This window comes from Nerophis ophidion, linkage group LG09 (genome assembly GCF_033978795.1).
Source record: "Nerophis ophidion isolate RoL-2023_Sa linkage group LG09, RoL_Noph_v1.0, whole genome shotgun sequence".
NCBI classification, from domain to species: domain Eukaryota; kingdom Metazoa; phylum Chordata; class Actinopteri; order Syngnathiformes; family Syngnathidae; genus Nerophis; species Nerophis ophidion.
Window position 1 is genome coordinate 18,602,178 of NC_084619.1, and position 25,760 is coordinate 18,627,937.

The 25,760-nt window shown below is 38.5% G+C and overlaps 1 protein-coding gene across 4 annotated transcripts in view; it reads left to right on the forward strand.

The window, feature by feature from the left end:
* The first annotated feature begins 2,633 nt into the window (after window positions 1-2,633).
* golga4 (golgin A4) overlaps window positions 2,634-25,760 on the forward strand; it is a 49,767-nt gene continuing 26,640 nt past the window's right edge. For 2 of the 4 annotated variants that reach the window (XM_061910474.1, XM_061910475.1), the window contains exons 1-16: window positions 2,634-2,856; window positions 10,705-10,779; window positions 11,337-11,360; window positions 12,484-12,585; window positions 17,399-17,467; window positions 17,556-17,882; window positions 17,962-18,009; window positions 18,127-18,183; window positions 18,292-18,390; window positions 21,642-21,783; window positions 21,897-22,087; window positions 22,937-23,020; window positions 23,144-23,291; window positions 23,391-23,569; window positions 23,695-23,793; window positions 23,883-24,038. In XM_061910474.1, the coding sequence (XP_061766458.1) occupies window positions 2,779-2,856; window positions 10,705-10,779; window positions 11,337-11,360; window positions 12,484-12,585; window positions 17,399-17,467; window positions 17,556-17,882; window positions 17,962-18,009; window positions 18,127-18,183; window positions 18,292-18,390; window positions 21,642-21,783; window positions 21,897-22,087; window positions 22,937-23,020; window positions 23,144-23,291; window positions 23,391-23,569; window positions 23,695-23,793; window positions 23,883-24,038 (1,878 nt within the window). In that variant the 5' untranslated portion in view covers window positions 2,634-2,778. The remainder of the gene's footprint in view (window positions 2,857-10,704; window positions 10,780-11,336; window positions 11,361-12,483; window positions 12,586-17,398; window positions 17,468-17,555; window positions 17,883-17,961; window positions 18,010-18,126; window positions 18,184-18,291; window positions 18,391-21,641; window positions 21,784-21,896; window positions 22,088-22,936; window positions 23,021-23,143; window positions 23,292-23,390; window positions 23,570-23,694; window positions 23,794-23,882; window positions 24,039-25,760) is intronic. The other 2 variants (XM_061910476.1, XM_061910477.1) reach the window with 2 other exon arrangements.

Consider the following 25,760-nt stretch of genomic DNA (forward strand, 5'->3'; position numbering starts at 1 on the left):
GAACGCCACAAATGGTAGAAAACAGATGGCTGGATGGATCGATGATGAGGGGAAAAAGTGCAGTTCTCTATTAAGGCTGTGAAATGTTTGTCCTTTCATAGTGGAGAGGAATGCATTATTTATTGGGTAGAAGAATGTAAAGGAAATATCCCTGCTTACACATCAAATAGTCTTTTGGATCAGTGGTTCTCAAATGGGGTTACGGGAACCCCTGGGGATACTTGAAGGTATGCCAAGGGGTATGTGCGATTTAAAAAAAATATTCTAAAAATAGCAACAATTCAAAAATCCTTTGTAAATATATTTATTGAACAATACTTCAACAAAATATGAATGTAAGTTCATAAACTGTGAAAAGAAATGCAACAATGCAATAGTCAGTGTTGACAGCTAGATTTTTTTGTGGACATGTTCCATAAATATTGATGTTAAATATTTCTTTTTTTGTGAAGAAATGTTTAGAATTAAGTTCAGGAATCCAGATGGATCTCTATTAGAATCCCCAAAGAGGTCACTTTAAGTTGATAATTACTTCTATGTGTAGAAATCTTTATTTATACTTGAATAACTTGTTTATTTTTTCAACAAGTTTTTAGTTATTTTATATACAGTATATTTTTTCCAAATAGTTCAAGAGAAGGCCACTACAAATGAGCAATATTTTGCACTGTTATACAATTTGATAAATCAGAAACTGATGACATAGTGCTGTATTTTACTTCTTTATCTCTTTTTTTCATCCAAACATGCTTTGCTCTGATTAGGGGGTACTTGAGTTAAAAAAATGTTCACAGGGGGTACATCACTGAAAAAAGGTTGAGAACCACTGTTTTAGATCAAACTTATTAAAAATGCTAAGCAGTTATGATTCAAATAAAAAGGAAAAGTTCAAATAAATCTCTACCAGGGCGTTTTTGTCTGACGGCCAAGTAGTCCATTGGTTCTCAAATGGGGGTACGTGTAACCCTGGGTGTACTTGAAGGTATGCCAAGGGGTAAGTGAGATTCTTTTAAAATATTATAAAAATAGCAACAATTCAAAAATCCTTTATAAATAGATTTATTGAATAATACCTCAACAAAATATGAATGTAAGTTCATAAACTGTGAAAAGAAATGCAACAATGCAATATTCAGTGTTGACAGCTAGATTTTATTGTGGACATGTTCCATAAATATTGATGTTAAAGATTTCTTTTTTTGTGAAGAAATGTTAAGAATTAAGTTCATGAATCCAGATGGATCTCTATTACAATCCCCAAAGAGGGCACTTTAAGTTGATGATTACTTCTATGTGTATAAATCTTTATAATTAAATAACTTGTATATTTTTCAACAAGTTTTTAGTTATTTTTATATCTTTTTTTTTCCAAATAGTTCAAGAAAAAAACACTACAAATGAGCAATATTTTGCAGTGTTGTACAATTCAATAAATAAGAAACTGATGACATATCTATTTTTTTCAACCAAAAATGCTTTGCTCTGATCAGGGGGTACTTGAGTTAAAAAAAATGTTCACAGGGGGTACATCACTGAAAAAAAGGTTGAGAACCACCGTTTTAGATCAAACTTATTAAAAAATTCAAAGCGGTTATGATTCAAATATAAAGGAAAAGTTCAAATAAATCTCTACCAGGGCGTTTTTTATCTGACGGCAGGTGTTGTGCCGAATTTGGCACCCCCACCGTAGAATGCACCCCCCTGGCGGGAGCGCGCTTACGTCACTCGGTTGCGTCACTCGTCTCGAAAAGTAGCTAAACTCACAAATTTGTGCTTTACTTTAAAGATGTGATTTTTGGTTTTACACTGTATGAACAAAAATTTGAAAAGGAATTCTACCTTTACAACCTCATTATTTTATTGGCTAAGTTTTATATTCATAAATGTAAGTTTCTTAATACCCGTCCTATCTTGTGTGCCTTTAAAAAAGATCTGGAACTTTACATTAAAACGCTCTCTACCTCTAACAACAAAAAAGCTGTGAAAACGATGACGCTGTGTTCCAAATTGAAGTTGTTTGATGAATCTGAATAAGCCTACGGCTTTGCATTTTGTTTATTATATATATATATATATATATATATATATATATATATATATATATATATATATATATATATATATATATATATATATATACATATATATATATATATATATATATTGTGTTCTATTTTTATTATTTTGAACTTACAACCCCCTGGCTGGCGACTTGTCCAGGGTGTACCCCGCCTTCCGCCCGATTGTAGCTGAGATAGGCGCCAGCGCCCCCCGCGACCCCGAAAGGGAATAAGCGGTAGAAAATGGATGGATGGATGGAACCCCCTGGCGCTGTTTTGTACTGTTTTCACAATGTTTTATATTGTTGTTGTTGTTTGTCTTACTGTTTGTAATTGTTGAAATTTATAAATAAACCTTTAAAAAAAAAAAGTAGCTAAACTCGGCTCGGAAATTGCCTTTTTCGGCATAAAAAAGTACATAGCAAGGTGAAATAATCCAAGTTTTCTTTACTTGTGGATGGATTAGGAGGGTTGCATTCTACGGCGGTGGTGCGGAACTCGGCACAACAGCGGCCATAACAGCGTCGACTAGTCCTTTAAATCCCTGACGTCACCATGTCACTTTTCCTCCACGTTGGCCGCACATGCGCAGAAGGCACGGTCACCTGCGCGAACAAGGAAGTCAATAGAGAGCTCTCGATGTGAAAACCAAAATACTTCTCTCCCGACCGACTGTCGTCGTCTTCTCGTCCACTTTCAGCAACGTCGGCGAGACAAGATGTTCAAGAAGCTCAAGCAGAAGATAAACGAGGAGCAGTTGCCGCAGAGGAACGCACAGACTCCACCACAGGCCCAGGTTAGTTGTTGTGTAGCACGGAGCTAACACCTGCTTACTGACTGGACTAACACTCAAATCTTCTCTTATTGTTTCCATTTATCTTCATCGCCTTGCGCACTTTGATGTCAACTTTGCCCCCTTTTTTATTTTAAGCTGTCCTTTTGCTTATTTGCAAACATTAGCATCGTGCTAACAAGCCTCAAGCTGATCTGACATAGCAGATCTGCAAGTTTTCTCGACGCTTGCAGAAACAATACACCGCGTAGTCTCGTTGTTGTTGTCCCACACAAGTTGCAGTTAGTAGAGGAGGGATGGATGATTACTTTTGTTACTGACTCTTATGTGCGTGATTGAACTGCTTGCTGTCTGCGAGCTGCACGTCAAGTGGATTTGGGCTGGCAGCTTTATTTGACACATGCAAATCCCGTCGGTGCACGACAGCTGCCTGCAGGACGCAAGTATACACGAGGACTTTAAAGTGCTTATTATTGACACTACCAAAAAGGGAGTAGACTGAAGCTTATTGCAAACCGTGACAAAACTTGTCAGTGTACATGTCAAAGCTCTTAAATACCAATGATTGTCACACAAACAGTAGGTGTGGTGAAATTACCCTTTCAGGCATGTGATTTTTTCCGTCTATAGTCGGAAATCCGTCTTTGTTTATCTCTGTAAAAATATGAAAACATATTTTCAGTTTTCTTCGTTTTTTTCCGACCTACAATGTGTGTTAAAGGCCTACTGAAACCCACTACTACCCACCACGCAGTCTGATAGTTCAGTGGTTCTCAACCTTTTTTCAGTGATGTACCCCCTGTGAACATTTTTTTTAATTCAAGTACCCCTTAATCAGAGCAGAGCATTTATGGTTGAAAAAAAGAGACAAAGGAGTAAAATACAGCACTATGTCATCAGTTTCTGATTTATTAAATTGTATAACAGTGTAAAATATTGCTCATTTGTAGTGGCCTTCTCTTGAACTATTTGGGAAAAAAAGATATAAAAATAACTAAAAACTTGTTAAAAAATAAACAAATGATTCAATTATGAATAACAGTTTCTACACATAGAAGTAATCATCAACTTAAAGTGCCCTTTTTGGGGATTGTAATAAAGATCCATCTGGATTCATGAACTTAATTCTAAACATTTCTTCGCAAAAAAATAAATCTTTAACATCAATATTTATGGAACATGTCCACAAAAAATCGAGCTGTCAACACTTAATATTGCATTGGTGTATTTCTTTTCACAGTTTATAAACTTACATTCATATTTTGTTGAAGTATTATTCAATAAATATATTTAGAAAGGATTTTTGCTATTTTTAGAATATTTTCAAAAAATCTCACGTACCCCTTGGCCTACCTTCAAGTACCCCCAGGGGTACGCGTACCCCCATTTGAGAACCACTGTGATAGTTTATATATCAATGATGAATTATTAACATTGCAACATATGCCAATACGGCCTTTTTAGTTTATTAAATTACAATTTTAAATTTCCCGGGAGTTTCGTCTTCGAAACGTCGTGTAATGATGACGTATACGCAAGACGTCACAGGGTTTTAGGAAGTATGAGCACTACGCACACACTCAGCTAAAAGTTGTCTGAGGCACCAGCGGCGGCGGCGATGACCAAGAAGAACGCGGAGTTGGAATATAATTACAACACTTTATGAACATATTTATATACATATTTATATAATATTTACATATTTATATAATATTTAACTACAAGCTCCATTCACAGACAGAGTCCCATTACTTTTATGAGCGGTCGAGCGAGTCAAAAGCCGGAAAAAAAAAGAAAAGAAAACATTTTTTTTTTTATAATATAGATTTTTTTTATTCTTTATTTGTCGCGGCCGTAATTCTTTCATGGCGGGCCGCCACAAATAAATGAATGTGTGGGAAACCCTGCTATCAGACTGCGTGGTCGGTAGTAGTGGGTTTCAGTAGGCCTTTAAAGTACCAATGATTGTCACACACACAGAAGGTGTGGTGAAATTACGTCCTGCATTTGACCCATCCTCTTGTTCCGCCCCCTGGGAGGTGATGGTACCAGTCAGCAGCAGCGGTGGCCACGCCCGGGAATCATTTTGGTGATTTAACCCCCAATTCCAACCCTTGATGCTGAATATACTTGATATATCGTGTGTTTGTCTCTGTGCAATATAGACAATGACTATCCTGATATTCGAGTTAGGGCTGGGCGATATATCGATATACACGATATTTCGCCGGTTTGTCTCTGTGCTATATAGAAAATGACTATATCGTGATATTCGAGTACACATTCTCACGCAGTTGCTTTTAGCTGCGGGCATTACACTACAGCAGGGGTGCCATTACGTCGATCGCGAGCTACCGGTCGATCGCGGAGGGTGTGTCAGTCGATCACAAGCCAGGCATTAAAAAAATAGACATAAAAATGAGCAACCATCAATTTTTTTTCATCAGTTGTTTGACATTTTCGGCACCCGAGGATCTTGTGAGATGACGCTGGCTGCTGCAAGCTCATTATTAAGAAAAAAAAACACTGACAGGACGGACGGAGAGAAACACTTTTTATTTCAGCAGACTCTTGGGCCGTACCTGCTGTCAAAACTCTAAAGACCGACTGCACAGTTCCTGTCTTCACCGTAAAAGACCTGCTTCATCCTGCCTGTGCTAACAAAATAAGAGTCTCAGAAGGCTAGCGTGCACAAGCTAGCAAGCTACTGAGTTTGATGCCAATGTATTTTTCCCGCACCCTCAGCGACCGCTCCCTCCCACACACTCACTGACGTCACTCACCTGCTGTCAACATATGAAAGGGCCACACACACATATTCTACTCTCATAACAAAGTGTTTAAAAATGATTATGCAAGTTGGACAAATGAGATGCCAAACCCAACCACTTTCATGTGGTATTGGACAGAAAGGAGGACTTTTTTTCTCCATTTGAAAATGCAGACGTTATCAGCACCACTGTCTGATTCCAATCAATGCAAGTCATCAGAATCAAATACACCAACTTATATTCTTGTCTTCATGAAAGAAAGGAATATATATGTGTTAAACATGCTTGTATTATCATTAAACACCATTACCTTGTTAACAAAAATGTCTATTTCATAAATAAATATAAATATAAATAAAAAATATGAATGAGGTAGATCTCCTCGACTTGGTCAATTGAAAAGTAGCTTGCCTGTAGAAAAAGTGTGAGCACCCCTGCACTATAGGCTCTTCCCACTCCTTGTGTCTCCTTCTCACCGACAGCAAACGCACAAACTTACACACATCACATACTGACACTTCATACGTCACATATGTATACACCCTCACGGAGCAGAGAGGTAACAGACTGGGTAATGTTAGCTGTGATGCTAGCAAAGCCGTGCGAGTGGTAATACGAGAGAAAGAAGGTGCGAATGAAGGAAGAATTAATTCCCAAGAAAAACAGCAGAGGTTGCATCGTCTGGCGGTGGTTCGGCTTCAAGCGGGAAGATGTCGAATAGACAACTTTAATTTGTCAAGTGTGGGGCACAAGCGTTGCTACCAAAAGTAGCATTACTGTTAATATGTAGCATCATTTGAAAAGTCACCTGCTAATAACTTTAATAAATACAGTTTTGGTCAATTAACTTAGTTGTGATTTCCTTCTCTGCATTAAAGTTTAATATGAGCATATATTAATGCAGTATGAACAAGAATGGCCTAAAAATATTGAGATATTAAAAAAAGGCCATATCGCCCAGCCCTAATTCGAGTATACGTTCTTACGCAGTTGCTTTTAGCTTCGGGGATTACTCTACAGGCGTTTCTCACTCTTTCTTGTCTCTGCTTCTCACAGGGAGATAAAAAGAGCGCACCTTGTTACACACGTCACATACTATCGCGTGTGCAACGTCATACTCCCTCGCAGAGCGGTAGCGACATGGATAACGTTAGCAGTGGTGCTAAAGGACCGGTGCGAGTGGTAATACGAGAGAGTGAAGTTGCGAATCTGGTAACAAATTAAGGAAAAATACATTTCCAAGAAAAACAGCACGAGCTCCATCATCAGGCGGTGGTTTGGCTTCAAAGTGGGAAGATGTTTTACAAGTATGCGGCAAAAGTGTTGCTACAAAAAGTAGCATTATTACTAATTTGTAGCATAATTTGAAGAGTCACCCGCTAGAGAATGAAGAGTGCTTGAAACTCCGCATGTCAACATCTCAGGCGGTTTCACACAAACAAAATGCCCAAGCAACACCGTATGTAAAAAATAGTCAACTACTAAAGGAGATAACGTCCGCAGGAACCTACCACATAGCCGAGGACATAAACAATTTGATTTCCTATTATGAAGCTCATTTTTATTTGACATGTATTGAAATATCTTGTGTGACATCATGCACATAAGTGTACTTTATTTGTTTTAAACTATTGTAGTTGTGTTCCGTACAAAAAGTGCACCTTAATTTTTACTGTTGTTTTGATATGTCATCTTAGTGACATCTGGCACAAAAATTCACTATTTGCATGTTTTAAAATGTCTCTGACAATCTTGCACTTTCTGTTTTAGAAAAGACATGAATGTTTGTGCCACTTTTAATAACTTTAATAAATACAGTTTTGGTTAATTGACTTAGTTGTGATTTCCCTCTCTGCTTGAAAGTTTAAAATGAGCATATATTAATGCAGTATGAACAAAAATGTTTTAACATAGACACGTAGAATCATCATACTGCTGTGATTATGTGCATCAAGTGTTCATTCAAGGCTGAGGCAAAAATATATAGATATATATTGTATATCGTGACAAGGCCTAAAAATATTGAGATATTAATAAAAGGCCATATTGCCCAGCCCTATGAGTCCCATTTTTATAGTCTTTGGTATGGCTCGCAGGTGGGTTTGAACTCACGACCTGCCGATCTCAGGGCGGACACTCTAACCACTTATTAACAATGTTGTTTTGTATTCAAGCTAAATCAGTATGGCTCTGCACCCATGAATGCACATTTTTTTGCTAGTTAATTATGTTAATTTGGAGCCATTTTGCTCAGCTACAGAATGTGTTGTGTGCACACACAACTTGCTCTCATCGATGGCGACCAATAACAAGTAGCCTAAAGTAACAATTAAAACGTTTGATGGACAAACAATGAGATATTAATTTTTCAACACTTTCCATCATGTATCCAGCTACAAGTTGACTTACGTTGCACTCGCTGTATCGTTGTCAATAGTGGTCCCGTAGATGGCTCATCATGTTCAAAGTGTAGCCCTCCTTTGCGGGGACTTTTTTCCTTCATTTTTTGCGGATGCTCACAATCCTCAATTATTTTACCCTCAGCATTCTTTAAGAATCTAAAATATATCCACACTTCAGATTTTTCTTTTTACTTGAAGAGAAAATCTTCATAGCGAGGTCTGTCTAATTGTTTTCCACCATGTCTTGTCAAGCCAAACATTGCAAACGCGTTGGTGCGCATGCGCCATCTTCAGAGGAGCAGTTTTAGCTACAAACCGTTTCCATATGAGTTGGGGAATTGTGTTTTATGTAAATATAAACGGAACACAATGATTTGCAAATCCTTTTCAACCCATATTCAATTGAATGCACTACAAAGACAAGATATTTGATGTTCAAACTCATAAACTTTATATTTTTTTGCAAATAATAATTAACTTAGAATTTCATGGCTGCAACATGTGCCAAAGTAGTTGGGAAAGAGCATGTTCACCACTGTGTTGCATCACTTTTTCTTTCAACAACACTCAATAAACATTTGGGAACTGAGGAAACTAATTGTTGTAGCTTTGAAAGTGGAATTCTTTCCCATTCTTGTTTTATGTAGAGCTTCAGTCGTTCAACAGTCCGGGGTCACCGCTGTCGTATTTTACGCTTCATAATGCGCCACACATTTTTGATGGGAGACAGGTCTGGACTGCACTTGGGCCAGGAAAATACCTGCAGTTTTTTTTTTACAAAGCCACGCTGTTGTAACACGTGCTGAATGTGGCTTGGGATTGTTTTGCTGAAATAAGCAGGGGCGTTCATGAAAGTGACGGTGTTTAGATGTCAGCATATGTTGTTCCAAAACCTGTATGTACCTTTCAGCATTGATAGAGCATTCACAGATGTGTAGGTTACCCATGCCTTGGGCACTAATGCACTCCCAATACCATCACAGATGCTGGCTTTTGAATTTTGTGTCGATAACAGTCTGGATGGTTCGCTTCCCCTTTGATCCGGGTGACACGATGTCGAATATTTCCAAAAACAATTTGAAATGTGGACTCGTCGGACAACAGAACACTTTTACACTTTGCATCAGTCCATCTTAGATGATCTCTTGCCCTTTGAAGCTGGCGGCGTTTCTAGATGTTGATAAATGGCTTTCGCTTTGCATAGTCGAACTTTAACTTGCACTTACAGATGTAGCGACGCACTGTATTTAGTGACAGTGGTTTTCTGTAGTGTTCCTGAGCCCATGTGGTGATATCCTTTAGAGATTGATGTCGGTTTTTTACTGTGCCATCTGAGGGATCGAAGGTTACAGTCATTCATTGTTGGTTTCCGGCCATGCCGCTTACGTGGAGTGATTTCTCAAGATGCTCTTTGATGATATTATGTACCGTAGATGTTGAAATCCCTAAATTTCTTTCAATTGCACTTTGAGAAACGTTGTTCTTAAACTGTTTGACTATTTGCTCACACAGTTGTGGACAAAGGGGTGTACCTCGCCCCATCCTTTCTTGTGAAAGATTGAGCATTTTTTGGGAAGCTGTTCTTATACCCAATCATGGCACCCACCTGTTCCCAATTAGCCCGCACACCTGTGGAATGTTCCAAATAAATGTTTGATGAGCATTCCTCAATTTTATCAGTATTTATTGCCACCTTTCCCAACTTCTTTGTCACGTGTTGCTGGCATCTAATTCTAAAGTTAATGATTATTTGCAAAAAAAAATGTTTATCAGTTTGAACATCAAATATGTTGTCTTTGTAGCATATTCAACTGAATATGGGTTGAAAAGGATTTGCAAATCATTGTATTCAGTTTATATTAACATCTAACACAATTTCCCAACTCTTACGGAAACAGGGTTTGTAGTTTCCAGGAGAATGAGCAGTGTCCTTCAATGCATTATAAAATGACAGATTTTTAATAACTACATTTCTAAATGGTATTACTAGCTATCTGGATTTTTACTGCGGTTTATCGTTACATTCCTAAGCAGGTATCTGCAACCCTTACTATCAAGAGACATTTTGCCGCCTTTTCCACTAGTTTGCCTACATTTGTACGGCCACGGCTTCCAGTGTTTTTGGGCCAAGTATTAATTGAAACTGTAGTTATTTGCTTTTGTAGAACACACACCTGGCGACTTATGGGGAATTAGGCGGTAATTTACACATTTACTGTAAGCATTATGTGGTAACATTCCGGGAACAATTAGTTTACCCTCCAACTCTTCTCAAATATGTTCTTTTACACCCCTCCTAGGAAAAAAAAAACACATTTTGCACGCCCCCACACACTTTCCACCGTGACTATAAATGGTATAATTTGTCTATAAAATTGCTAGAACTACACCTCTGCATAACATGCATAATAACAACTGCATAACCGCAACCCTCCTGCACTGTTTAAGAAGGAGTCCCAACGCCATGCTATTTTTGATAGGGACAAAGAATACTGGAATGACGTGCAAATAGAAACTGCCAATAGGAAGCAGTTACACATTCCATTCCCATTATTACACACACGTTACAATGGTATCAATCAACAGACATCTAACAAGCCTATTCTAGGCAGTTGTTGATGTTTATTTAAATATGTTTTGTATTTTGTCAAAATAAAGACAAACCATTTTTTTCATAGGCGAGTCCTGGAGATCGACGGAGCAGCCAAACCCCCCCATTATTTGATGGTGATCCCTCTCCCAGTGATAGAGAGGTGAGCAGTAACAGTTATTTATATATTCTGATCACCTTCTTTTTACATGAAAGTACAATGTTTTGTTTTGTGCTGAGCTACCTTAATAACAACAATCACCCAGCTAATAAATGCATCCACCCTGCAGTCCTTAGATAATTCAAGGATGTTGCCATTCTTTAACTATTTAACCTAAATCATCAGATTAAATATGCACTTTCTCCATTGTGTGTTCCAAATGTTCTGTATAATGGCACTTAATTCATTACAGTCATCATAAGGATTTCCTACTGTGGCAATGCAAGAATTATTGCAATGAAAAGCGAACATTTAATTGAGGGATGAACCACTTTGTTGACAAGAAAGAGGCCGATCATTATCAAATATGATTCAATCAAGCTTGCTAATACAGTATATGTGGAATATGAGGTGTTTTTCTTTCATGATGCCCACCCACATGATAATGTTTGACAACAGACCACCTTTTATGTATACTGTATATATATATGAATAATTCATGCAACCTCAAGTGTTTTCTTTCGATGGTAAGTTATTGTATTTTTTTCTCTTCCAAGCAGTCTCTTTTTGCGGACAAGTCTGAGGTAGATGGATGAGGGATTTTGCTGCACCCTACTCAAAGCATTTGAGATGTTTTAGAAGTGTGGTGTGTTATGTGGATTAGTACACCAAACACTAGATTAGTGATGGTGCCCCTCAGGGTTGTGTTCCTCTTCTACTTTAACACATCCTTAGGGAAGCGGCCAAGAGTGGCTTTGTAATTTAGGTCCTCAAGGCTTCAAGGTTTTTCATTATAGCTGTAGTCATTTTTCACCTCACAGATCTTTAAACACTTTGACATCTTTGGAAGTGTATTCTCATATTGATCGTTGAAGAGGAAATTAGCTTTTTTAACATTATATTTTTATTTATTTTCACCCTAAAGTGAAACATTATTAATGGATGCCAAAACCAGCTCAACTTTAAAGACAACACACTGAGATGTCAAACTGTTACTCATGACATTGGCGTTTACTGAGTGATTCACATTCACGCTTTTCATATTTTCCTTGCTTTCATTTTAGCAGTGGAACAGTGGAACCTCTAAAGTTTTACAAAATATGTTTCGAGGTGCTGGGTGACCTGTGATTTTTTTGGGGAAGCAAATTTACCTTTAGCACATACTGCACATAATTCTTACCATACAACATCACTTATTAACAGTTGTACAAAAAAAGTTAACATTTCATTTTATAGCAAAACAACAATACAACATTGATGCAGTCATTTCTGTCACGGATGCATAATATACATGTATGTTTTTCAAGAATCAAAATATGTTAACATTGGTAAAAAAAAAAAAAAGTAGCTTGAGACTCACCCCTCTTTCGGAATAAGTGTTGTGAAAAAGCCCAACGTGCAGAGTTAATAGGTTCCTAAACCTAGGTCATATGAGATATGCTGACATGCCATGTTGTAATGGTAGTTTGAATTTTCAGTGTCTTTAAAAGCATATTTTTTCATAATATTTTCAAATCACACAACTTCAGGTACACTCAACTTTAGAGGTTCCACTGTAGCCCCTTCCCCCTCTTAAACTTTCTTCTTTCTACCACACACCCCCACAGCGCTGTTCCACTCTCATGGTGTTGTTTTTTTCTCATTGCTCTGTGTGTTCCTCTCCTCTCCCCCCACCTTTCGACCGGTTACTGCACTGACGGGGGTCAGGTGCTGGCCGGGATGATAGCAGAGCCCGCTTTTCTCTCTGAGTATACTATCTTTGCTCTGGACCATTCAAAACGACAAAAAACGGCCCAGGTAGCCAGTGTGGTGAGTTTGTCCTCACGCCCTGCCTCTTCTTCCTCTGCATCTCTACTGCTCCTTCTCCTCCTCCTGCCCTGGTCCTTCTTTGACTCCACCTCCTTTGGACAACTAGTTGCGGGCTTTGGCCCTCATAGGGAAATAAAGCTTGTTCCCTGCTCTCCTGTCGCCCGTTTCCTTTTGGATGTAGTAACAAGAAGGCAACTCCTGTCAATGCTAACTTTGCATCTGATGGGAGTTCTGGCTTCCATTGTGGTATAGAAGCCGCTCAGCTTTCTGACGTCTGTTTTACGAACCTTTTTTTTATGACCTGTAACAAAATGTTCCCCTTGTCTTTTGCCCTTAGTTGCTTGCCTTTCCGACCCCCAAAGACATTCTCTTTGGTTGCCTTAGGGCACTTGTCCCCCCCTTTCCATATGTTTGTTCATTTAGCCTGAAGAGTGTACATAGAGAGTATAACTGAGGCTTTGTTGCTGTTTGTTTACACAGTCTGATTTAAAGGCCTACTGAAACCCACTACTACCGACCACGCAGTCTGATAGTTTATATATCAATGATGAAATATTAACATTGCAACACATGCCAATACGGCCTTTTTAGTTCACTAAATTGCAATTTTAAATTTCCCGGGAGTTTTTTGTTGAAAACGTCGCGGAATGATGACATGTACGCGTGACGTCACGGACTGTTAGGAAATATTAGCGCTGCGCACACACACAGCTAAAAGTCGTCTGGTTTAACCACATTATTACACAGTATTTTGGACATCTGTGTTGCTGAATCTTTTGCAATGTGTTCAATTAATAATGGAGAAGTCAAAGTAGAAAGATGGCGTTGGGAAGCTTTAGCCTTTAGCCACACAAACACACGGTGATTCCTTTTTTAAAATTCCCGGAGGTGAAGCTTTCCTATGGATCAGATCGGTCAAGCGAACATGGATCCCGACCAAATGTCAACCAGCAGTTTTCGGTGAGAAAATTGTGGTAAAAAGTTGCCTCTTACCGGAGATCAGCTGAGCTTGGGCTGTCCATACAGCTGCCGTCGACTTCCATCAGACACTGGCCTCAAGACACCCGTGGACAAACCCCTCCGACTATCAGGTACTATCAAACTCACTAAAACATTAGCAACACAATAGAAAGATAAGGGATTTCCCAGAATTATCCTAGTAAATGTGTCTAAAAACATCTGAATCCATCCCAATGCAATCGCGTTTTTTTTTTTAACTTGATTTTTTTTTTTTTTTTTCTAGTCCGTCGCTTTCAATGTCCTCAAACACAAATCTTTCATCCTCGCTCAAATTAATGGGGAAATTGTTGTTTTCTCGGTCCGAATAGCTCATTTTGTTGGAGGCTCCCATTAAAAACAATGTGAGGATGTGAGGAGCCCTCAACGGGTGACGTCATCGTCTGCGACTTCCGGTAAAGGCAGGGCTTTTCTATTAGCGACTAAAAGTTGCGAACTTTATCATGGATGTTCTCCACTAAATCCTTTCAGCAAAAATATGGCAATATCGCGAAATGATCAAGTATGACACATAGAATGGACCTGCTATCCCTGTTTGAATAAGAAAATCTAATTTCAGTAGGCCTTTAAGTACACACATAGATAAAAGTGCCTTTGTAATTGCGTTCTTTGCATTAGTAAAACATTCAGCAAACACTTTAGACACTTGCAAAATCGAACGAGGTCATATACAATACTTAATCCGTATCATAAATTCTATCTTCTCAAAGATACTTCCTCTTTTCTAGCCACGCTATATCATATATCTAAGTTATTAACAATGCAAAACATAATGTTCAATAGTTATTTTGGTGTACTATAGTAGTGGTTCTTAGCTTTCTTTAAATCATGGACACTTATGAATCCGATAAAATCCAGAAATATTCACACTGACACACTTGGGGTTGGGGGGGTGGAGGCGCTGCTTTAAAAGTACGTCCATCAAACTGATATCACAGTTGACCCATTTTTTTAAAAAGCAAACTGCAAATTTAAGTGTTCAGAGGCATCCAAAACTTGGTGCAAGCTCATACCAAAATGCATTAACCTAACACCTAACATTGACACTTTGGCAGTGTTTATCAGAATTATCTAACATTGTAACATTTATAAGTCAGAAAAGTTGAGAATCATTGTAGGTCTCCTTTATGGTTCTAATTATTTTATTGTTTGCCAGTTTAATGACTGGTATGGTATTCTAGATTAAAAAAAAGTTAGTTTTCCTAATAGAAGTATTGTTAATGCTAGAAACATCAACTGTAACTGTATACTTTTATACTTAAGACTTAGAAAGGCTTTAAGAAAAGACTTAGCTTGAAAGGCCTTGTCGCTAACAGAGGTGTGTTTGTATCAGAGGTGGGTAGAGTAGCCAGAAGTTGTACTCAAGTAAGAGTACTGTTACTTTAGAGATTTATTACTCAAGTAAAAGTAAGGAGTAGTCACCAAAATATTTACTTTAGTAAAAGTAAAAAGTATGTTTTGAAAAAACTACTCAAATACTGAGTAACTGATGAGTAACCTGTTCGTTTAATGATGACGGTAACAAGTAATGCACACAAACTTAAAAATAGCAATGAACTAATTCAGAGCCAGGAATATCTCTTAAGCAACTAAAACAATAACACATTAAATAATACATTTTTGGTTTTACACTGTATTGAAAAAAAAATAGAAAATGAATTTTACCTTTGCAACCTCATTATATTATTGGCTAAGTTTTATATTCATAAATATACATTTCTCAATACCCGACCTGTTTTTTATGCCTTTTAAAAAAAGATTTAGAATTCTACATTAAAACACTCTACCTCTAACAACCAAAAAGCTGTGAAAACGATAATGCTGTGTTCCAAATTTAAGTTATTTACTGAGATTGTGTGGGCCCTTTGTTTATTTTATATATATATATTTTTTGCATTCTATTTTAGTTACTTTGAAATTACAACCCCCTGGCACTGTTTTGTACGGTTTTTAAACTGTTTTGTACTTACTTTGATTTTTATTTTAAACTTTTTGTAAATGTTGAAATTTATAAATAAAGGTTTATTAAAAAAAAAGTGCAGTTAATCGTGTGACCGCCTGGCTCTGTTTGATTGGTGAAACGGAGTCAAACGTCACCAGTGACTGCATTTGATTGGTGAAACGCAGGCATGTGATTGATCCTACTTTGAAGGTCTGTCCGACAAACCAAAACAAACAAAGCGTGCATTGACAGATGGATAAAAATCAGTAGCGAGCTGAATGTAGATAAATGGAGCGGAGTAAAAGTAGCTTTTATTCTCTATAAATATACTCAAGTAAAAGTATGTTGCATTAAAACTACTCTTAGAAGTACAATTTATCCCAAAAGTTACTCAAGTAGATGTAACGGAGTAAATGTAGCGCGTTACAACCCACCTCTGGTTCGTGCGTGTGCATGTGTGTTTGTGTGTGTGTGGCAGGTTGCTAATGAAAAGCCTCTTCCACACAGAGATGACATAAAATCTATTTATTGGAGCTGTGACAATAAATCTGTCATTTAGCCGCTTGTGTCTTGCAAGCAGAATCCAGAAATGAAAGATTGTGCTACAACGCAGCATTCCAAAATCAGATAATGAGATAATAGTCTGAGGTATGAAATGCTTGTTGGACTGTGACAATTCCTTTGGAGGCAGGAGAAGCACACCTGTCCCAGCATTACGTTTTACAAAGGTGTCATCCTGCATCTGTTGTGCCTGTGATGCTACTGTACCTCTGAAGACAAAGAGAAAGTAAGTGTTTTTCTTCGATGAGGATGAGTTTACACAAATCAACAACCCAAACAAAAGGTGTAAAAATACTGGCTTTTACATAGAATCTGAAGGGGCTACATACAGTCTTGTATGATAATGGTTTGCTTCGACAAGCTCCTCCACACATTCATAATATCGCTATCATGGTCCATTTCCATCTTATCAAAATTGTGTCACTCGGTCCACTCAGTTTTGTTTTGTCAAGGTTTTTTTTTAAATGATCTAATAATTGTTTAGGATTGTGTTTTAGAGTACATTCAGCACACAACATTTGTGAGTTCTGGACTCATTTATCATATGTGGGGACTCAGGGAGGAGAGGAGAAAGCCAAAGAGAAGGGCTTTACTCTCAAGATGTGACACGTTATGTTTGATCACATGCAGTGAAGTAATAAATATGCCAAACGATCATTACTAAATTAGGTTCCTATGTTGCATATTTGTGATTTGTAATTAGTTCACTATACTCCTTACAAGTAAACTTGGTATATTATGTATTATTTCAATAACATTAGCACATCTCAACCAAAAAAATATGTGAGAAAGGAAAGTAAAATGGTGTGGATGCCAATGAGAAGGAAGCTGGGCGAGTGAGGAGAGAATGATTTGCTTAACTCTTAAATCTGATTCTAACCAGTTGACTAAACCAGCTAAGCTGTTCAATGTTCTACTTAGCCCACTTATAACCCTTGTGCTCTCTTAATACAACAGCACGCAACGCTACCAAGCATTTCTAATTCAAAAACTGACACTGACTTGAATGAAACTGTCTGTTCATTCCGACCTCATGGCTGCAATGTCAAATTTTAACCCTTTTTGTTTGTTTGTTTTGTAGAGATGCCTTCTTTCAATGTTGTTAACCCCCTCAGTTTTTTCTACCCCGAGTTGCATGAGGGTGCCCACTGCCCCTGCATTGCTCCCAGCAGTAGTAATATTGCTTCCAGAGTAATCAGGGAGTGCCGTGCTGGGTGTGGTTGACTAATTGGCCCAGGACAGTAGTTCATCTGCTATAACCGCCGTCTCTCTAACAACAATGTATTTCTGCAGAGTGCCTCTAAAGGGCCCAACAGGTCACCCAGAGGAAGCATCAATGGGGAAGGGAATGCGTCTCCTCATGTGCGTTAACACCCACTCTGATCCATCTTCTTCATACTTAATGTGAATACATTTAATGACAAGCTGTGTTTGTGTGCCATTTCATCAGAGAGAAGAACTGCAGTCTTTTGCCCAAAAACTGCAGCTGAAAGTTCCCTCAATGGAGTCCTTAATTCGAAGTAGCGCTAGCCGGGCTGAACATCTATTTCGCTCTTCCTCTAAAGAAAGCCTGGTTCGGAGCTCTTCTCGTGAATCCTTGACAAATCTGGGGGAAAACGAGGCCACCGGCGCCTCCACATACGACCCACCATCGGATATCGAGAGCGAGGCTGAGGATGCACCAGGAAGCACAACGACTTACTCCAAAGAGCAGCTGTTGCACCGTTTGGTCAAAGTGGAGGCGAGCTTGGGGAAGTACCGTGGGAAGTACTCAGAGGTTAGCCCCTTTTTAAGTGATTGTATTGTCAATCTGCTGACTGGTTCATTTACTTAACCACTTCTTTTTTACCCTGCAGCTGGTAACTGCATATCGAACAGTGCAACGAGATAAAGAAAAAACACAGGTATTTTCTTCCGACAAATATTAGTCACCCCACCGTTGTCTTATTTGTACATGTTTTCAAATGATGGAAGAGGTACCGGAACGTATTATGAGTACATGTCTGCTTTCATTGCCCAAGGCCATCCTAAGTCAAAGTCAAGACAAAGCTCTCCGCCGAATAGGAGAACTACGGGAGGTTAGGCCACAATGAGAACATAATTGCATTTCAAGATCAATAGTCCATTTTTATTTTTTCATGATTTCTGTCTGACTTGATAAAGTCAAACCATTAAATGTTTTTTAGGAGTTGCAAATGGACCAACAGGCAAAGAAACACCTTCAGGATGAGTTTGATGCTGCACTGGAAGAAAAAGATCAGATGATTACTGTCCTCCAAACTCAGGTAACCGTCTCGGCGTGTCTTGTAGATTACAAAGCAGCAGGGCAGTGTTATCTATGGTTAACCTGATACTCATGTTACACTAGTTTCATGCTTCTTTTGTTTTTTAATTCTATGATTTTGCAATGTTCCAATCGTGCCAGTTCATGCACATTCAACCTATCCCTGCCAATTATGCACGCTTAGCAATTTTGTCCAATGCCCGCAACTTCCCTGCACATTTTGGCTAATTGATTATGACCTTGAGTAGTGCTCACATCAACTATCTAATCAATAAGCACGTTTGTTTTTTGTGTAGACGGGCCAGAAATGGCAACATGTAACAATAGCTGAACCATGTAGACCTACTCAGTGGCCTAGTGGTTAGAGCGACCGCCCTTAGATCGGTAGGTTGGGAGTTCAAACCCCGGCCGAGTCATACCAAAGACAAAAAAAAAAATTGGACCCATTGCTTCCCTGCTTGGCACTCAGCGTCAAGGTTTGGAATTGGGGGTTAAATCATAATAAATGATTCCTGGGCGCGGCAACGCTGCTACCCACCGCTCCCCTCACTTCCCAGGGGTTGAACAAGGGGTTGGGTCAAATGCAGCGGACAAATGTCACCACACCTAGTGTGTGTGTGACAATCATTGGTACTTTAACTTTAACTTTAACTTAGTTCTTAAATGGCAAACGCCTTTCCGTTTACCATCAACAATGCTAAGCTTCTGGGAAGTATAGAAAAAAAAAGTATTAGAAAAACATTTAGCGACACAGTACAGTTGTTTAACCAAGATTGTTTTATTTATTTAACCTTTAATTATTCTGGTGAGGCAATAATAGTATATTCTCATTTGCATTGAAGACCTGGCACTGAGGCAGCATTTACATTTATAGAGATGTTGATGTGTTTCGATAAACTCATTGTCTCCAATTTACAAATTTTGTGAGATTTTTTGAGCGCTTAGCAATTTACGGATTTTTTAGCAAACGTAGGGATAAACTATGTGCAATGTGTTGCAGCATGTACGGGCCTGTTTTTAACTTTTACATGATTGCCTCGACGCCGCTAACTTTCCAAAGTCTTGTAAGAATCGTATTTTGCCTGCCTTTGGCTTTTAGCACGTAATAACATACACACATTAACTTTTTATTTGTTGTCAGCTAATTGGAGGAGTTTAGCTACTAAATTGACTATGAACGTATAGCAATGTATGACAATAACATGACTGCAAATTGTAAGTTGTTTCTCTGGGACTGCTTTTGTGTGTATGCTCGCATTGCGGACATGTACATGTGGACGAGATCACAGTGAATGATAGCCATGAACGCCAGACTATTTCTTTGGGCCAACGTGCAATTCTCATTCAATATAATAAGAAATGGTAAAACATATAGACATAAAAATGTTATCTACTTATTTGTTTAATCCATTCCATAATTTAATTCCACATTCTAATCAGTGTTGTACATGCATATAAATGTTTTAAATTAGATTTTTCTCTAAACTCATCTTAAATTACTAATGGTAACATAAGATGATGGATGATGTTATTTTATTTGGTTTACAAAATTTAACTTAAGAGCATGTTGTCAACAGCCACAATAATGAATGTTCCTGCACAATTCTTTAGTGTAGTAACAAATATAATTAGAACATCTTAGCATTATATTTGTGTTCAATTACAAGAATTGTGTCTATTCTAAGCATTTCTGCCAATTCATTTTACACACTTTGGCATTTTTTTCAAAAACATTTTTTCGAACTCATACCACAATAATATCATACCGTGAGATTTTGTTACCGTTACATCCCTAATAGGTATAGCTTTGAATGCCATTTTGGTACAATATTCTATGCATAAACACATCTGTTAATGAGGGGACGGTGTGGAGAAGTTGGTAGAGTGGCTGTGCCAGCAATCTGAGGGTTACTGGTTCAATCCCCACCTTCTACCATCCTAGTCACGTCCGTTGTGTCCTTTGGCAAGACACTTCACCCTTGCTCCTGATGGGTTCTGGTGAGCGCCTTGCATGGCAGCCCCCGCTGTCAGTGTGTGAATGTGTGTGTGAATGGGCGAATGTGGAAATACTGTCAAAGCGCCTTGGGATCCTTAAAAAAAAAAAAGGTGTAGAAAAACGCAATACAAGTACAACCCATTTAACATGATAATTGGGTTTTGTGCAATAATAGCAGCATTTTAACTTCACAATTCAGCACTCTTGTACTTTAGAACTATAGCACTTATCCTTCAACTTTTAGCACTTAAACTACTATGCTGACTTTACTTTTGATCTGTCCTGAGCTGAAGTCCTGCAGCAACGTACTGTACTGTGTTTTATTGAACTGTTTTTGACTGATATTGCTCTTGTCTTACTTTTTTCAGTTTTTTTCTGGACCTTATTGTATTGCACCAACAAGTTTTACTATTGTGTCTATGTATTTTATTATCTATGTATTTATGTCTGATGTTGGTGCTGTCTTACTTGTCTGTTTTTCATGGACTTTGTGTATACCATTACCCTGTCAGGAACTACAGATGGAAAGTATTCTTTGGCCACAATTCGGCACATTTACATATCATATGTTTATTGATGTGCATTGTCCCATGTTAAAAAGTATCAAAACAGTCAAACAAAACAAAATGACCCTCCATCCATCCATCCATCTTCTTCCGCTTATCCGAGGTCGGGTCCCGGGGGCAGCGGCCTAAGCAGGGAAGCCCAGACGCTCCTCTCCCCAGCCACTTCGTCCAACTCTTCCCGGGGAATTCCGAGGCGTTCCCAGGCCAGCCGGGAGACATAGTCTTCCCAACCTGTCCTGGGTCTTCCCTGTGGCCTCCTACCGCCACCCGAACGCCTCCCTAGGGAGTTGTTTGGGTGGCATCCTGACCAGATGCCCGAACCACCTCATCTGTCTCTTCTCGATGTGGAGGAGCAGCGGCTTTACTTTGAGCTCCTCCCGGATGGCAGAGCTTCTCACCCTCTCTGTAAGGGAGAGCCCCGCCACCCGGCGGAGTAAACCCATTTCGGCCGCTTGTACCCGTGATCTTGTCCTTTCGGTCATAACCCAAAACTCACGACCACAGGTGAGGATGGGAATGTAGATTGACCGGTAAATAGAGAGCTTTGCCTTCCGGCTCAGCTCCTTCTTCACCACACACAAAATGACCCCTATGGTCTTAAATTTAAATTGCACGTTTTCATTTTTGATAGTTATTGGTCAAACAGATCAGACTTAAATAAGTCTTAATTAGTGAACACTTTTTTCACAGGTTGGTCTTTTGAAGAAACGAGTTAAAGGAGTCTCCGACGGTACATTGGTCTCTGACGTTGAGCAGCTTGATACTGAAGATACCGACTCTGCTTCCGCCAGCCCTTTGAAGGACCCAGAAGTAGAGCCTGAAGTACTTGAGGGTATCTAAACATTTTATCTATGTAAATAACATGTACAGTATTTATTACATTTCAATTAGTTTGATTTAGGAGAGTTAACCTTTTTTCTATGGCGTGGTATTATTTTTGTACAGAAGAGGGCGTCAGTGATCCAGCTAAAGTAATTGAGGCTCTACAGAAGAGAGTGAAGAGGCAGGAAAATCTACTGCACAAGTGCAGAGAACTGATGCACATACATAAAGAGCGTAGCTCTCAGCTGGGTAGTGAGAATGAAACTCTACAAGTGCAGCTGCAGGAAAGACTGCAAGACCTTGAAAAGATGAAGGTGGATTAATTTATATTTTATATGCCCTATTCGCTGATACAGTATTGTTCTTTATACAGTGTTTTGTGTATTCAAAGGCAGCCGGTCACATCTAATCATTAAATAATCACCACGTTAAGGACATGAGTCTCCCCTCCTCTTGTGACAGAATAGGTCATAGCAATACGTTGTAAGTCAGCCTTTAAAATCGTTTCTTTTCTATCTCAAAATGTTTGCCCATCTAGTGTATCCGATGAGATAAAGCAAGTCAGTGGAAATTGCATTTAGTGTCATTGTTTTCTTTTAAAATGCTGTCTCAGTCAATACTACCCACTGTCTATGTGACTCCCTTATCTCGTTGACACAGTGCAGTGCTGTGTCACCCAGTCTGAAATCCTCTGTGTTTCTCAGCGACAGCATATTTACAAATGGCATGTCAGTGTGACATGTCTGCACCATTGTTTTTCTAATTTTCGTAACATTTAGCTTCAGTGGCACGATAGGATTGCCCGGCATTTCTCGGATGTTTCCTGCTGTCTAAAAACAAACGACAGATGGTCATGCAAAAACTGTGACAAAGGGCAGGTTGACTACTTATTTTTCGTAAATTTAGATTTTTGCTGCGGATTAACTTTCAGCTCAAAGTAGATGTTTCTTCTATACACATCAGCGGTATAGACAGGCTGTTTCTACTTGCCGCTGCCACTATACTGGGCTATAATTTAGGTCAAATTGTTGGTTTAACTGGGCCTGTCTGTGCCCTGTGGTTGCTTGGCTTGTGGGTGAGGCTTTGTGGGTGGTAGAGCTGGTGAAATATATCACCGCAACTTTTGCTTTATAGTCTAGTGATAAATATGTTTTTGTTTGTAGGACCTGCACACAACAAAGAAGACAGAGCTGATCAATCAGTTGCGAGATGTTAAGAACCAAAATGAGCAGCTAGAGCAAGACAAGGTCTGTTTGAAGTTGGTCAGGCTTCGATCACATTTCGATTTGTATATCTTGAATTTTTAATCTTTCCGTTTTAGCGCTGACTTAAACTTCCTTAAAAGCAGTGCAAATTTCAATGTGTTTTAGGGCATGGTGATTGCTGAAACAAAGCGCCAGATGCATGAGACTCTGGAAATGAAAGAAGAGGAGATTGCACAGCTCCGGTCCAGGCTCCAGTTGGCTAATGCTCAGAATGAAGATCTGCAGGAACAGAAAGAAAAAGCTGAGAAATCAAGTGAGCAAATTAGTCTAGTTAGTTTACCTATATGTGGTGGAATATAGTAGTTCCTTATTGTTTTGATCATGTGTTTTTTTATGTATTTTTGTATTGCAGCATTTGAAGAGCTTGAAAGGGCACTGAGTTCAGCACAGAAAGCAGAAGAAGCCCGAAAACAGCTGCAGGTTCAAATGGAGGAGCAAATAAGAGAAGCAGAAAGAGTCAATGAAGAAGAGAGGAAGAGTTTGCAGCAGGAACTTACGCGAGTCAAACAGGAGGTTGTCACCATCATGAAGGTCAGGATAGGCCATTTGCACAATCGTCTACCTGTGTTTCTATCCAGCTAGCTGTTTTTATCTACTTTTAGTCAAGTATTTTGCTGTATGGACTCCGTTTTCACACTGTCAATTCTCAATATTAGAAATCTTCGGAAGAGAGGATGGCCAACCTGGAAAAAGTCCATAGTGAAGCTCTGGCTGCGAAAGAAGAGGAGCTGAGTGCCAGAATTAGCACAGCTGTTGTGGGTGCCAGGTCTTTTTTCCACAATAAATCTAATGAAAAACTGTACTTTTAATTTCGACATCATGGCATTTCTATTTGAATATGTAGGAGGAGTGCAAAGCGGAGTATGCTCGGCTAACTAAGGAGCAAGAGCAGCAGGCTTCTCTGGCTTTGGAGGATGCAGATTTACAGAAGTCAGCCTTAAAGATAGAGGCCGATAGTAAAGATAAACAGATGCAACAACAGCTAGAGGTTGCAAGAACTGTGAGTTCTGCTTTTCTAAATCACCAGTTTTAAAGAGGAACTGCATTTTTTGGGACATTTTGCCTATATTCACAATTCTTACATAAGACAAGAAGACACATTTTTTTATGACTTCTAAATAAGATAATGGGAGTACTCTGTTGCACCCATAAAGTCCTTTAAGAAATCATCCATAACTGCCAGCAATATTTTATACTTTATTAACATCATCTGACCTGAAAATAGACCAGTTATTAGCAATATTGTTATTATAAGCACTAACGTTGAGGAACTACTTTTAGCAGCGCTGTGATCTTTGAAAGATGATGCAGCAATTGAAATACTGAGCAGGTGAGCTGCTGTTCAGTGAAAGTTAATTCTAGATTATAAATCATAGAAGGTTGTTGCCATAAACCAGGGTTCGGGAACCTTTTTGGCTGAGAGAGCCATTGAAAGCCAAATATTTTAAAGGTATTTCCGTGAGAGCCATACAATATTTTTTAACACTGAATACAACTAAATGCATGCATTTTTAATTGATCATATTTTTAGAATACAATAAGACTTGTCATTTTTAAAAACATTTTTATTCTGAAGCTAACCAATAATAAATAAAATATTTCTTACCAGTAATGCGACTTCTTGAACAGGTGCGGTAGAAAAATGGATGGCTGGATTAAAAGCCATGAGAATGTTTTATATTTTGAATGTTATTTTTAACACTGCGATTACCAGCAACATTATTAATTACTTATCGTGTTAAGCAATGTCAGCTAAGATTTATCTGAGAGCCAGTTGCAGTCATCAAAAGAGCCACATCTGGCTCTAGAGCCATAGGTTCCCTACCCCTGCCATAAACCAAGTAGTTGGTCAACTTTCAACTTACACGCAGAGATAACGAGAGACAAGAAGACACTTGTTTTTTTTTTCTTTAACCTGCATAGGGTTTATGATTCATTTTTTTGTCTAAATGGGGATATATAAACATCCTATCAGACAGCATGCCAGTGAGAGCAGACATTGTACAGGAAGTGATGTTGTTATATTTCTAGTTTGTATTTCTTGTTTAGCACTTAGCAAGTTCTACTTGCTGGATCTGCTTATCACACAGCTTCTAAAACTTGTAGGTCATCCTCTTTATATTGAGGGTCAGAAACATAATGTTCTGGATCGTCACTTGTCCCAATGTTGTCTTTGATGCCTCTCAGGAAGTCTGCAATGAGTAGTAGTATTAGTACTTGTTGAAGTAAATAACATTGTGATGCGTCTGTGAAATTATTATGCCACCGTATGCTTAAAATGATCAAATTACTTCAATATAACATATTATGAATGTGCCTGTTATGACATTACATGTATACTTACAGTGTGTATATAAAACATTGATGGAGGTTTTTTTTTGGAGTGCTTTATAGGCGGATATGGGCGAATCTCATTACATCCATTGTGAACTGATTTTGGCTTGACTTTTGTTGACGGGTTAGAATGCATTGAAAAAAGAAAAACGTGTGCTTGTCTCACATAAGGATTGTGAATAATAGCCACAATTTAAAAAAAAGTGCAGTTCCCCTTTAATAGTATTAAAATGGTCGACTGACTCTTTTATGCAGGCACAAGTACACTTTATGGATATTAAGCACTAGGACTAACTTTAATAATCCCTAGTGCACGTAGCAAAACTGATAAAGTCTTGACTGAATGAGTTTGGTGTAAAAGAAATTGACTGGCCCACCACTTTAAACA